This window comes from Schistocerca nitens, chromosome 1 (genome assembly GCF_023898315.1).
Source record: "Schistocerca nitens isolate TAMUIC-IGC-003100 chromosome 1, iqSchNite1.1, whole genome shotgun sequence".
Classification (NCBI taxonomy): Eukaryota; Metazoa; Arthropoda; class Insecta; order Orthoptera; family Acrididae; genus Schistocerca; species Schistocerca nitens.
In genome coordinates, this window is record NC_064614.1 from 637,125,385 (window position 1) to 637,140,529 (window position 15,145).

The window sequence follows — 15,145 nt, forward strand, 5'->3', positions numbered from 1 at the left end:
TTATCACTTCAAAACAAATAGATGAATGTAACACTTTGTACAGATATAGTATGGAATAATCACATAGGCTCAGTCGTGGGTAAAGCAGATGGTAGACTTCAGTTCATTGGTAGAATACTGGGGAAACACAATCAGTCTACAAAGGAGACTGCTTACAAATCATTTTCTGAAGTGAGTTGGACCCATACCATATAGGACTAACAGGAAATATTGAATGTATAAAGAGAAGGGCAGCATGAATGGTCACAGGTTTATTTGAGCCATGGAGAGTGTCACAGAGATGCTGAAGAAACTGAACTGGCAGCTTCTTGAAAGTGGATGTAAAATACCCTGAGAAAGCCTGCTTACACAGCTCCAAGAACTGGCTTTAAATTATGACCCTGGGAATATACTATAACCCCTAGTACAACGGAATATACCCTCTTCCGCACACTTCACTTGTAGTTTTAAATATTTGCTTGATAAATTTGAAGATTGTTGCAACATATTTCTGGCAGAAATGTTTTCAAGTCTTATAGGCAGTTCCTTTCACATTATGTTGCTGTGCCAGAAGTCACTATCATGTGGGACTGGTGCATGATGTGACACATGATGACAATGATATTACTTATGGTAGGAATCAAGCATAAGAATTCTTTTGATCTGTCAGAAAACTATACTTTTGTGAAACGTGGCATTTATTTTAGAAATTAAAACAATGAGCATATGGCATTGGTGGCTGGGAGACCCCTAGCGGGGCAGTTCGGCTGCCGCTCCACAAGTTCTTTAACGCCACTACGGTGACTTGTGAATGAACGAAAATACACACAACACCCAGTCATCTCGAGGCAGAGAAAATCCCCGACCCCGCCAGGAATCGAACCCGGGACCCGGTGCGTGGGAAGCGAGAATGCTACAGCAAGACCACGAGCTGCGGACATTTTAGAAATTATCTTTGTTGACTTGCATCATGTTAATGAAGATAATTGTATGAGGACTGTAACTGAAACTATTTTTCTTTAATGGCTATTACTAAATTGAATAAAATTTTGTGTTTTGGAAGTAGAATTTGTGCCAGGACCAGACAATTGGTTTCTTGTGTATCAACTTCATATTAATGTCCCGAATTCCAGTATTTCACTTTCATGAAAACAGTTCTTATGAACTTGGCATAGGATTATTGTTCTACAGCCATTTATAACAAGATGACTTCATCTGCTGTTAAGATGTATTTACTACAACTTATAGTGGCACTCTGTGGTAGCTCCTTCATGTTGCTAATGTTCTGCTCACTTTTTCTGGAAATTCCACTTCATGTTAAAATTCACAGTGTATAATACGATTGATTGGTCTGACTTGTAGGGATCGAAAGGTGACAAGGGAGAAAGAGGCCTCACAACAACTCTGAATGGTGACAACTTTCCTACTGGAATCATTGAAGGTCCACCTGGGCCTCCAGGACCTCCAGGTAAGTCTGATTTTGCATGTTTTATACTTTCATTATGACTTACGTATTGCTGTAATTATGAATATGTAAGCTATGGAAGTGAATGTGTAACAGCATTTGAAAGCAGTATTGTTTGTAAGTAATATATATCACAAAAATGTCAGACAATAAGGAATATATTGTTGAAAAATGACAGCTAATTGAAATAAAATTTTCTCAATTAGAAAAGTAGTTTAAACAGGAAAGTTAAACAATACTAAAATATGGCAGGGAATTTAGAACATTAGCATAGTTAGTGTTCAAATGGCTCTGAGCACTATGGGACTTAACATCTGTGGTCATCAGTCCCCCATAGTTAGTGTATTTGTATTGTCATATGTAATGTTTTCTAGTGATGTTCAGTGCCAGACATGAGCAATTTGCATTTAACAGTTAACTCTTACACCATACATCGAGATTCAGTTTTATAGCCCTGTTTAACCATTATATCTATTCTATTCTTTATATGACAGTCACTCAGACGTCCAGTATGTGTCTTGATATCATGATATTTACCCACTTTTTGTATTTTAAATTTGCTAATTAACAGGTTCCAAAAATGAAGTTTCAAGGTTTTAATTTTTCATGTTGATTTTGTGTAATTTTGACCAAGTGATGGTATTTATTTGCTTGTAGCTGCTGAAGTTCTTTAACAGAATAACTTCTGAATCTTTCACAATAAGGATAGTAATTTTCTCTAACAGCATTTTTTCCCATGATTGTGAACAATGGATTTGAGAACATGCCAATATGTGACTTACAATACAAAATAATGGGTACGCTGAAATATTCCTGCCCAACTAACTTTCACATGTTTTATTCATAAAAATAAAGTAAATTGATTCCATGTGAAAAATTTTCCTGAGTTAGTACTTTATGTAACACTACACACATTTATAACAATGGACATTCCTCAGTGGAATAGTATGTAAAATAAAGGAAAGGCAACCACTCACCTTTAGCACATTGAACATTGTACATAGACACACATAACAGAACTCAGTATTAACTATCTTTCAAGCTGAGGCTCTTCTTTTGGCAGAAAGGACATAAATTCACACATAAAGCCACATGGACAACCAAATGAAGACTACTGTTCTCAAGGTGAATGATTATCAGGGAGCAGTTGCTTGAGCTGATGATTTTGGGTAGGATGTAGGAAAGGACACATTTCCCAGTAGAAAATTAAAATTCATTAAATTTGCTACAGAAAAGGCTCTATTCATGTTTACTGTAAGAATAATAGTTTCTGCACTGCATAAATACTGATTTAATGGTATAAAATCAATCTTTATTGTTAAATGAAGTGGGCTTATGAATACCTGATGACACAGTGCAGATACATTCCAAGGCGCTATTTGTTTTCCACAAAGTGCTTTAACACTGTATGGAATACAGATATGGGTTACTAGTAATACTAACACAAATAAAAGAAAACCATATGGACAAAATCTATGTAAGTCTCTGCACGCTGTTCTACGCTGCTAGGGGGGAATTGATTCTCGATTATCCTGTATAGTGGGTGTATCATTTTTGTGTGAAAGGCAGGTTCACCCACCACGAGTGTTGCTCACTTTATAGTTTACTCCTGTCCAGTTCTCATATGTGAGCAGATAAAATAACTTCACTTAGCTCGTGTTTATATTAGGGAGTTATTTTTAGTTTATTAGGTGAGTACATGTTTGTTATGTGAGCTTTTATGTAAAATACATTCCTATAAAACAATGGCTGAAAAGTGTACATTTTTAAGTGTGATGTTATCAGTGACATTTACAGTGTTGGTGGGAAAAGGATTGTATTGTTAAGTGTGCCATGTTACTGCTGTCTGTCAGTGACAGGATATTGTTATGCCACGTAATTGTGTTGTAGTCACTTGGTGGTCAATACAGAATGACCAGAAAGTTACTGCACTTCCTTCACCATTGACTGTGTCACTGGTAGACTCCATAAATCTATTCTGTTCAGGAATTGCTGGCACTTGTAGAGTGAGCTGATTGGAGCCACTTAACACCCACCCACAGTATATCTCCCAAGGTGGGTGTATGTCTGATGAAATGGGTCTGATCATGTTCAAGACTTGAAAAATTATCTGCTGTAATGCATTGCTTGATCTATGTAGAAATACGAGGGCTATCCACAAATTACATTACATTTTGGAATTAAAAATAAATAAAGTATTGGAATTTTTTTTATTATATACAGATGAAAGCCACACTTAAATACTACTTTTCTACATAGTTGCCATTTAAATTAAGGCACTTATTGTAGCGATGGACGAGCTTGGAAATCCATACGTCGTAAAATTCGGCCGCCTGCGCCTTCAACCACGTGGTTACCTCTTTTGGGACAGAAAAGGTGTGATTTTTGTGGATTTCCTGGAAATAGGCACTACAATAAACTCTCAAAGGTATTGCCAAACTCTGCACAACCTCAGAAGAACAATACAAAACAAGCGCAGAGGAAAGTTGGGTCAAAGATCTTGCTGATTCACGACAACGCCCGGGCCCACACGGCAAATGCCACTCGTGAAGTTCTCGAATCTTTTAAGTGGGAGTTGTTTCCTCATCCGCTGTACAGTCCCAACCTGGCACCAAGCGACTTCCACTTATTCCCAGCAATGAAGAAGTGGTTGGCTATGCAGCGTTTTGATGACGACGCAGAGCTTCAAGAAGAGGTAACCACGTGGTTGAAGGCGCAGGCGGCCGAATTTTACGACGAAGGAATTTCCAAGCTCATCCATCGCTACGATAAGTGCCTTAATTAAATGGCAAATATGTAGAAAAGTAGTATTTAAGTGTGGCTTTCATCTGTATATAATTAAAAAAATTCCAATACTTTATTTATTTTTAATTCCAAAACATAATGTACTTTGTGGATTGCCCTCGTATTTGAAGCTTGGGCCTCTTCAGATGTTGGGAGAACTGAGGCTGGGTGATGCATTTTATACCCCTCATGTCATGAAATGTGTTCCAACATTGATAGTGTAGACAATGAAATTGACGTTGTTGAATACATATTGACAGCATGTTATGGTTGGGACGGGCTCTCCAGTGTGGTAACAGATCAAGCTATTAACCTTTTCTACATAATAGCTCAATTAACAACTGAAAATAAGTTACTCACCTACTAAACTCAAAATATAAACATGAGCTTCGTGAAGTTATTTTGTGTAGTAACATAACAGAACTGGACGGGGAGGTACAGTCAGTGGGCAAAACGAATAACGAGCAGAGCTTCTGGTGGGGAAGTTGTCTTTCCTGAAAGAGCACTACAGCTGCCGTACAGGGTGGCTATGAATCAATTTCCTCTCTAGCAATGTAGAACAGTGTGCAGAGATTTATGTAGATTTTATCAATATGTATTTCTTTCTTCAATATTATTGGTAAGTCATGCCTATGTTCCATGTACTGTTAATGCATTTTGCGGTAAGTAAAACTTCGTGGGCACATCTGTGCACTGTGTCACTAGTGAGTCATGAGGCGCACTGCAGTATAACTTCGTGAAATATCCTGTATTTGCTTCTTATGATTAAGAGAGAGTGAGAAATTACCTACTTGCTCTTCAGTTTGCAGACCTGTGAATGAGGGAAGTGCATGACCACAATCTGGCTAACTACCTTCCCTCATGCTTCTACCCTTCATCAGTGCCCCCTCTAGCCTTTCACACCCCCAGAACACAATTTATCCCTTAGTAATGATCTGCTGCACTTACACATGATACATACAAACATTTGTTCGTAACCCACTTCATTTAATAATAAATACTAATTTTCAATGGAAAATCCAGGATGGAATGTAATTGTTGCTGAACATGCTGCCAAACATGATATCCCTCATCTCAATGACTGCTTCACAGCCTGTGCCATATGGATCCTTCCCACCAACACCAGCTTTTCTGAATTGTGCAGGTGGGAACTTCCCCTACAATACATCCTACATTCCCGTAACCCTTCTGTCCTCAACCTTCGTTAGTCACTGTCCTCACCCATCCAGCCCCCTCCCTGTCCCAATTCCAGCACTACACAGCTGTCATTCCACTACCACACCCAGTCTTTTAAATTTCTTTTTATTTCTCTCCTTTCCGCTACTTACCTCTGCCCCGCTCCACACCTGCTCTCCTGTCCTCTGTGTAAATTGCAACACTTCACTGTCCGCCACTCCCACCATACTATCCCTCCCCCTCCCCGCCCCAGCCTCCTCCTTACCCCCACCCAATCGCCACTCCCATCATGCACTGGTGCCACTGCTCTCAGTGTGGTTTCAGTTCTCTGAGACTGCAGACGTGTGTGCACGTTGCGTTTGCATGAGTGTGTATGTACGTATGTGTATGTGTGTCTATTGCTGACAAAGGCCTTTATGGCTGAAAGCTACATGTGTGAATCTTTTTGTTGTACCTATTGTGGCTCAGCATCTCCACTATATGGTGAGTAGCAACTTTCCTTCTCTGATATTGTTAAATACTAATTTTATACCATTAAAACATTATTTTTAATAATTTTTGATTTTTCTATCTCCTGAAATGTGGAAACTGTGTCCTAAGAAAAAATTAATGGGACTCTCTTTCAGTGAATTTAATGTAGTTTAAATTTTTACTTGGAAACATTTTCCCTAGAAGTTGACGTTTTTGAGTTACCCAAGCAAAACATAAAAAGTGACCTTCAACTGCCCCCCCCTCCTTCCTGAATCCCCATGCTCACATCCCAGCAGAGGGAATTTTTAGTATGTTTGCTCATGTCACTCCTTCCTACCAATGTACAAAAATTTATGACTACACAATTTTTTCCCCAATCAATCTTTTTTTTGTCTTCCTTTACTGGGTTAAACAAGACAAAATGAGTTTTGAAGTGCTAGGGTATATAAGTAATACAGGGATAGGGAGAGGGGAGTCTCTTATATATATGCTTGTGGCAGTCTTTCACTGCACAACTGTAGCAGTTCTGCACATCCTTACTTAACTACGGCCATCGGCTAAGGCAATGAGTTTCTTCCCTTGCGCATTTACTTCAGTCCCAAGCTGTCAGTCCTGCAGTGAGACTAGATAGTTGTGTAGTAGGAGTACAGTTGCTGGCTACAAGTGCAGAACAATAGCTTGGTCCCTACCAAGTCTCCTGCCGACCTTGTCTCACCCTTAGTCTTCATCTGCTCCTCGTGGCGTCAGCATTGTCTTCAGCTCCATTCTGCAATACATAGGCCTTGTGGTGATGCTTATCATGAAATCTGAGAGACACAACAGTGCCGCACCATCTCTATGCCTGCCAAGCAGCCTGACATATAGGTATGTGTTTTGTGCTCCATCTTTTGCCAGACACAATTAATTCCACATCTCACATCAGAAGTTAACTGTGTTTTTGTGCTGATACTTGGGGATGAGGTTGCAAATTCACTCAGTTTCATTATTCCTACCATGTCATGCCTTTATCTACTGCCATCACATCAGTGAATGACTCTTTACAGCATTTATAAATTTTGATACTATTTCATGTATTCGTAAGTGTGATTGTTAAATAAACCATGTGTCGACATTGTTCTTTGTGTGGCATGTACTATGATTTGTTTCACTATTTCCTAACCAAACTTGTAAGTTAGATAGGGAAACAATTGCTACACTAGTGACCTGGCAATAAACTCAGTTGACTTCATTTTCTGTTTTTGCATGTTGTAGGCTGCCTTATCCCGTTGTCGTCTGTTTCGATTCCCGCGCACGTGTGTGCCCTACCAGCAGATTCAGTTTTCATGCTAAGGACAATAGAGTGTCCTTCATATCATGTTTCTCTTGCATGTATATTTTCAACCCTTGTGTAACTTTGCGACCCTCACTTTTACCATCAGCCCAACTGATGCCTCGCCACATGTAGCTGCTGCTCCCATGCCTCATGACATTGTCACCGAGCTGACTGCCCACCTCATGGATCTACAACATTGCAAAACTGAGCTGTACATGCAATTCACTGTGAGATGACCACCAGTGGTGCAGTCACCTGTGCCAGATTACACGACACATGCACTGGCCCCTGCTACTGGCATTGCCACCGCCATTACCTCCCAGTCTCGAAGTGCTGACACCAGACACCCTCCATGCCGCCACCAATTTGTCTAGTCATGCTATGGCTCACCCACAAGCCTTCAATGGATGGGACTCATGCCTTTGATTTTTTTGGCAGATGGTACCTGCACTGGCTGTGACATCACCCAGAATGACACCATGTTTGCTATGGTGATCAGCCAGCTCAAGCTGACATGTGCAATGGAGGTCTGCAATGTCAGTTTGTCACCCCCAGCCACTGACCACTATGAGACACTGTGCCACCAACTCATAATGCAAATAACTTCATCCGAAATGCAGTGCACCAGTGCCCTCCTTACCCTTGAGCATTGTGGGGACTGGCAATCCTTGCAATTTCTCTATTTCTCTGCTATCTCCGAAACCTAATGGAGCCACATATAATCTCTGACAGTTTCCCATAGAACACATGGCTTGTTTGTCTCATGGCTCCAATAGAGACAGCTGTGGTGTCACACACTGATCTCCTCCTCACCAAAGCTGCCAGCCTCAAGGGTAGGGTGCAAAAAACACTGGTGTCCCTCCGTATTATAGCAGCCACTATGTGCCAGCCTCACCACCACTTGGCACATTTAGCTGGCTGTCACTCTTCCAGCCACCTGTCCATAAGTTCCCCCTCACTGCTTGATAGGCCGCTACTGATGTTACTAGCCACTCTTCTCCATGCTGGCCCACAGGACAGCACCTAGCAGCTGGAAGTATATGACATGTTTACCCCCCTCAGCACTGACATGGCAATGCTGCTGGCAACTGTAATCTGCCTGATACCAACCACTGTCCTCCGTGCAGCACCATCTGCTGGTGCAATGGTAACTGCCATTGCTGCAGCTCTATCTACTTTGCTGACATCTCTTGTGACATTACTGGCCTCTACTGGTGCCACAAGAGCTTCAATACAGGAGCTGTGAACTGCAGAGAGCCCTACTCTTGACTGCCAGATGCCAACAACCATGAGGATTAGGCACACCTCATTGTTGCTAAGTCTCCCACTGTCTGTTTGTCCATGACACTGGCTCCTCAATTCCATTCCTGCCTGATTGACAATGGCCCCAGCTTGTGTATCTTTTCTCAGTGGCTTGTACAGGAACCCGGGGTCATCTCAGCCATTCTCCTAACAGCAGCAAATATCTCTACCATCACCACCAACAGCAAATGTCATTGCATTTTCAACTTCGACCTTCAGTGGGATCTCCCTGCCCTATATCTTCACCATTGCCGACGTCGCTGACCCCATTATCAGAGCTTACTTCATCAGGTACTACTGCCTGCTTCCTGACGTTGCTGGCTGTTGCCTCATTGACAGCAGCACTGGGAGATCAACAAAGTGTACCAATCATTTCACTGTTTTCTTTGATGGGAAGCAGGTGGCATATTCAGGCCCATGTATTGACCTACTGACACAATTTTCTGCTCTAACATGCTCATCAAGCATAGCTGTGGAGGTCCACCATTCAACTGTGCAACTCAAGATTGGCAAGGCTGAGTTTGATAAGCTCCTTGCTGCTAGTGTGCTTCACCCTTCAAAGAGCCTGTAGGCTTCTGCCATTCACCTTGCCAAGAAGGATGGCTCCTGGCGCCCATGCAGCAGTTACCAGATAATAAATGTGTGTCCTATCCCTGGCCCCTACCCAGTGCTGGTCCTACACACCTACAACAGTGCACCATTTGGCGCTACAATTTTCAGCACAGTCGACTGCTCCAGGGCTTTTACTCTGATTCCGGTAGCACCCGTTGACATACAGGAAACCACCATCATCATACTGATTGGTTTCTCTGAGAGCACCTTCATAATATTCGGCCTCCACAATGCTGCAAAAATATGACAGTGTTTCTTGGGTGGCATCTTGCAAGGCTTGTGGTGTTGTTTCACCTACTTTGACGACAAACACTTTTCTTCTATGAGGCTTGGGGAACACTACAGGTACCCCTGCAGTACATTTGAATGCCTACAGAATGCTGAAATCGTCATCAACACAGCAAAGTGTGTTCTCACTGCAAGCAAGGTGGTATTCCTGGTCTGCGTTATCTCCACCACCACCACCTCACGTCCCAACAAGGTGCAAGCTGTCCTTGAATTCCTACATCCAGAGACATTCAAGGACCTCCACCACTTCCTCAGCATGTTAATATTCTCCACTGCCATTTGATGAATGCCTTTGCTACTGAGAGGCTGCTCTCTGCCACCTTCATGATGCCAAAACAAAGGAAGCGCTGGTGCTGTGGCCGACACAAATGAAAGACTACTTCTCTGCCACCAAGCGTGACTTGGCGGATGCTACCCTGCTCACCCAACCCCATCCCACCGTCGCACATGCCTTGTGGTTGATGCCAGCCAGACAGCCATCAACACTGTCCTGCAGTATCACACTTGCAATGCCTGGTAGCTACTTGTTTTCTCCTCCAACAAGCTCTCTGTCACTCAGTGGCACTGAAGCACATATGACAGAGAGCTCCACGCCATCCGCAAGGCAAATACTTTCCACCATTGGTTGAGGTCTGTCATTTCATGATCTTCACTGACCATAGCTATATAGGCCTAGCGTTTTTCATTGCAGAAGACTTTGACTGATGCTTCCAGCATCAATCCCAGCAGCAAATTCATCTCCGAATTTACTGGTGACATACATTAAATCACCAGAACTGACAGCGTTATCACCAACTTCCTGAGCTACACCTGCACCTTTACCTCTTCCCTGAGCTATGAGGCACTTAGCTCAATGTACCCATTCATGCTTGGTGCCTTCTGCAAGGCTGTATTTGAGCAGTTACACAACCTGGGACACCCCAGCATGCATGCATCTGCCACTCTGGTGGCACAGCATTTTGTGTGGCCGGACATCAGAGAGTCTGCAGGACCTGGGCCGCACTTGCCTTGCCTGTCATTGTGCCGAGGTCAGCCGCCACATAAATGTCTCCTTCACTGCCTTCCCTGATGTCACGCATCACTTCGCCCATGTTCATGTAAACATCGTCAGCCCATTACTGTCCTCTGACAGCTGCTGGTATCTCATCAGAAGGATGGACAGGTTCACTCGCTGGCCTGAGGCAATGCCGATACCTGATGTCATTGCTGCCATGGTAGCTGCTCCCTTTGTCTCCATGTGGATTGCCCATTTCAGCTGCCCACACCCCAACACTATGGATCATGGATGCCAATTTGGATCTGCCATTTTCCCTCAATGACAGAGCTCTATGAGGTTGACTTGCACCTGGCATGGAGCAACCATCCAGCCATCAACAGCGTGGTGGAACTGTTGCACCATACCTTGAATGCTGCCCTCATCTGCCACAACAACTGATGGACTGCTGCCCTGACTCTGGTACTCCTTGGCTCCCACTTCACTCAAAGACTGACGTTGAGATGTCTGCTGCTGACCTTGTTTATGTCCAATTGCTCACTGTGCCTGACGATTTCCTGGAGCCCACCCATTTGCCTGTGGATGAAGTCTTCCCTGTTTATCACCAGCTTGCAGGACTGCATGGCTTGCCCACCCCTCCCCCAAGCTTCATGAGCCCATGCTTCATCCACACTACTGCTGCCCCTACTAGGTCTTAAAGTGGGACTTGGAGACATTTACTCTGCATCTCCACAGCACCCCAACCAGCACTTTGATCCATAGACTGAAGCATGCCTATAAGCTGCTCAGTCCCACACTACCCAGCCGGACAGTCATTCTACCCAGCCCCACAGACGCATGCTGACAAAGACGCCAGCGCCTCTGATGGTGCCACCATCAACAATGTCACCATGCCAAGCACACTCACCATCTAAGCCCCCGTGATGCCTAAGTACCACTCTACAACTTAGGAAATAGTGGGAAAGCCACCATGCTTGGCCAGTACCACCCTCGACCTATCGGTACTGGCCTTGAGCAACCCAGGCACGAGCATCTCCGATGAGAAGGACACTCATGCTCCTGGCCCTCTACCTCTCACGCAGTCTATGCCCAATGCAGCAATTTCACCTCCAGTGCCATCAAAAGCCAGGTATGCTGCTGACACTATATCGCTGCCTCTGCCACTTCCACAACGGTGTTATTTCACATGTTCCTTGCACCATACCCCAGAGCTGCTGCCACCTATCTTCACACCGGGGCAACCTGTGACTCGTGCTTACAGTGCCCAGCGTGTATGATTCAGCTGTCAAATGTGACCACCAGGCTGTCAACCACTCCTTGCAGTCACCCAACAATACCACTGTGCCTTTGCCTCTGCAGTTCTGCACTGCCAACCATTCCCAGTACCTGTCCCTGCATGCGTAGCACTGGATACAAGCTCTGCCCTGGCATCCCCCACCCAGTGTGCTGCTAGCTTACTCATTGTGTGCAGTAGCTCCCCATACTGTGCCGCCACTACCTACCATGTGACAGACTGGCACTAGTGTCAGCCAGCTGCCCCACCCATCTCACACCCAGCATACTGGCATCTGGTGCCTGCTTCTGTCACATGACCAGCAACCACAGCGTCAGTGCCAATATCCATGTCCTCATCATTGGTGCAACATGCCCCTTCAAGGTTACCAGCTGTTTTAGAAGTTACATATGGCTATAGCTCACTACAGCTGTCTGCTAAGGCAGTGAGTGTCTTCCCTTATGCATTTACTTCTGTCCCAAGCTGTTGATCCTGCCGTGTGATCAAATATCTGCATACTGCGGCTGCTGGCTACTGGTAAGGATCAGGAGCTTAGTCCCTAGTGAGGCTTTCACCAACCTACCCTCAACTTTAGTCTCCACCTGCTCCTCACGGCATCATCATCATCATCATCATCATCATCTGCTCCATAAAGTAACAGAGACACCACATGGCAACATATATCTGTATCATGAAGTTTGAGTCACACCCGTGATGCACTGTACCTACACCTGTTATGAAGTGGGGTATGTAAGTCAGTGTTCTGCTCCATGTCTTCCATCAGATATGATTAATTCTGGGACTTGCATCACAGATTAACTGTGTCATGCTGGTGATACTCAGGGATGAGGTCGCGACTTTGCACAACTGCATTATTTGTGCTGCACCTTTGTCTAGTGCCACCACATCAGTGACTAACTCATTTCAGCATTTATAAATTTTGAAACTGATTCATGTTTTGTAGTAGTGTAGTTCTTAAATAAATGTGTATCTTAAACATGTGAGTACATTGTTCTTTGTGTGGCACACACCATGCCTTGTTTCACTGTTTTGAACTTGTAAGTTAGGTAGCGAAACAAATCTTACATGTTCTACCCACTCAGAACTCCTTTCATCATGTTGTTTAGCCACTATGTCATCCCTCTTTCCTGCTTGTACATCCCACTATCCTGCTATCCCCTCTGTAACTCATGTGTCCTTCCCTCCTCTCCCCACAATCATCAACCCAGGCAAGTTCTCTCTAGTAGTTACGTCACTACAGCCATGGTAGTGCATGAATTGGTGTCTGTTGTGTGTGAATTTGTGGACTTCCTGCCAGAGGAAGAACGAAGAGCAAGGGCTCAAAAGCTAGTTAATATTGTGCTTGTAGGCACCACACATCAGTCTGCTAAAGGTAAGTGGTAGACTTCCATTATTCTATGAATTACTCAGATTAAATAATCCTCTGTTAATTTGCATGGAAGTATCTTCATATTGTTGTTTATTTTTTAGCATTTATTCCTTGTTTATCACATTGTTTCCTGCCTTTCTTTGGTTATACTTCCATTTGTACTTTAGTCATCGGTACGTTACAAACCACCCCGCTCCCACATGAACCATTGACCTAGCTGTTGGTGGGGAGGCTTTTCAGTGATACAGATAGCCATACCTTAGGTGGAACCATAGCAGAAGGCTATCTGTTGAGAGGCCAGGCAAATATGTTGTTCCTGAAGAGGGCAGTAACCTTTTCAGTAGTTGGAGGGGCAACAGTTTGGATGTTTGACTAATCTGGCCTTGTAACATCAACCAAAACAGCCATGCTGCGCTGATACCATGAATGGCTGAAAGGAAGGGGAAACAACAGCCATAATTTTTCCTCAGAGTATGCTGCTCTACTATATGGTTAATTGATGATAGCTCTCTCTTGGATAAAATATTCTGGAGGTAAAATGATACCCCATTCAGATCTCTGTGTGAGGACTACCAGAAGAAACAAAACTGGCATTCTAAAAAAGGAAATGGATAAGTTAAAGAGAGATATAGTGGGAATTGGTGAAGTTTGGTAGCAGGAGGAACAGGACTTCTGGTCAGGTGAATACAGGGTTATAGATAAAAAATCAAATAGGGGTACAGGGCTATAGATAAAAATCAAATAGGGGTAATGCAGGAGTAGTTTAATAATGAATAAAAAATAGGAATGCAGATAAGCTACTATGAACAGCATAGTGAATGCATTATTGTAGCTAAGATAGACACAAAGCCCACACCCACTGCACGTAGCACACATTTATAAGCCAACTAACTTCTTAGTTGAGGAAGAGATTGAAGAAATGTATGGTAAGATAAAAGAACTTATTCAGCTAGTTAAGGGAAACAAAAATTTAATAGTCAAGGGGGACTGGAATTTGATAGTAGAAGAAGGAAAAATAGTAAGTGAATATGGACTGGGTGAAAGGAATGAAAGAGGAAGTTGCATGGTAGAATTTTGCACAGAGCATAATTTAATCATTGCTAACACTTGTTATAAGAATCATGTAGGAAGGTTGTATACATGGAAGAGAGACTGGAGACACAAGAAGGTTTCAGATTAATTATATAATGGTAAGACAGAGATTTTGGAACCAGGTTTTAAATTGTATGACATTTCCAGAGGCAGATGCGGACTCTGACCACAATTTATATGTTATGAACTGTAAATTAAAACTGAAGAAACTGCAAAAGGTAGGAACTGAAGAAGAAGGAACATGGATAAACTGAAAGAACCAGAGATTGCTGAGAGTTTCAGAAGGAGCATTAGGGAATGATTGCCAAGAATAGGGGAAAGTAATACAGTACATGAAGAATGAGTAACTTGATAGATGAAACAGTGAAGACAGCAGAGGATCAAATAGGTAAAAAGATGAGGGCTAATAGAAATCCTTGGCTAACACAGGAGATACTGAATTTAATCGATGAAAGGAGAAAATATAAAAATTCAGTAAATGAAACAGGCAAAGGGAATACAAACAAAAAAAAATGGGATTGACAGGAAGTGCAAAATGGCTAAGCAAGAATGGCCAGAGGAAAAACGTAAGGATGTAGAAGCATATATCACTAAGGTTAAGATGGATACTGCCTTCAGGAAAATCAAGGAGACCTTTGGAGAAAAGAGAACCACTTCTATGAATATCAAGAACTCAGATGAAAAACCAGTTCCAAGGAAAAATGGGAAAGCAGAAAGATGGAAGAAGTATATAGAGGTTCTATACAAGAGAGATGTGCTTGAGGGCACTATTGATAGCCTTCAGAGGGCCAGCCATGACAAAACTCTTCCATCTGGTGAGCAAGATATGTGAGACATGCAAAATACCCTGAGACTTCAAGAACAATATAATAATTTCAATTCCAAAGAAAGCAAGTGCCGACAGGTGTTAAAATTATCGAACTGTCAATTTAATAAGTCATGATTGCAAAATACTGACATGAGTTCTTTACAGAAGAATGGAAAAGCTGGTAGAAGCCAACCCTAGG

General features: G+C 42.9%; 1 protein-coding gene across 1 annotated transcript in view; it reads left to right on the forward strand.

Moving 5' to 3' along the window:
* LOC126192064 (collagen alpha chain CG42342-like) overlaps positions 1-15,145 on the forward strand; it is a 660,839-nt gene that overhangs the window by 171,510 nt on the left and 474,184 nt on the right. The window contains exon 9 of the mRNA XM_049932580.1: positions 1,342-1,447. Within this exon, the coding sequence (XP_049788537.1) occupies positions 1,342-1,447 (106 nt within the window). The remainder of the gene's footprint in view (positions 1-1,341; positions 1,448-15,145) is intronic.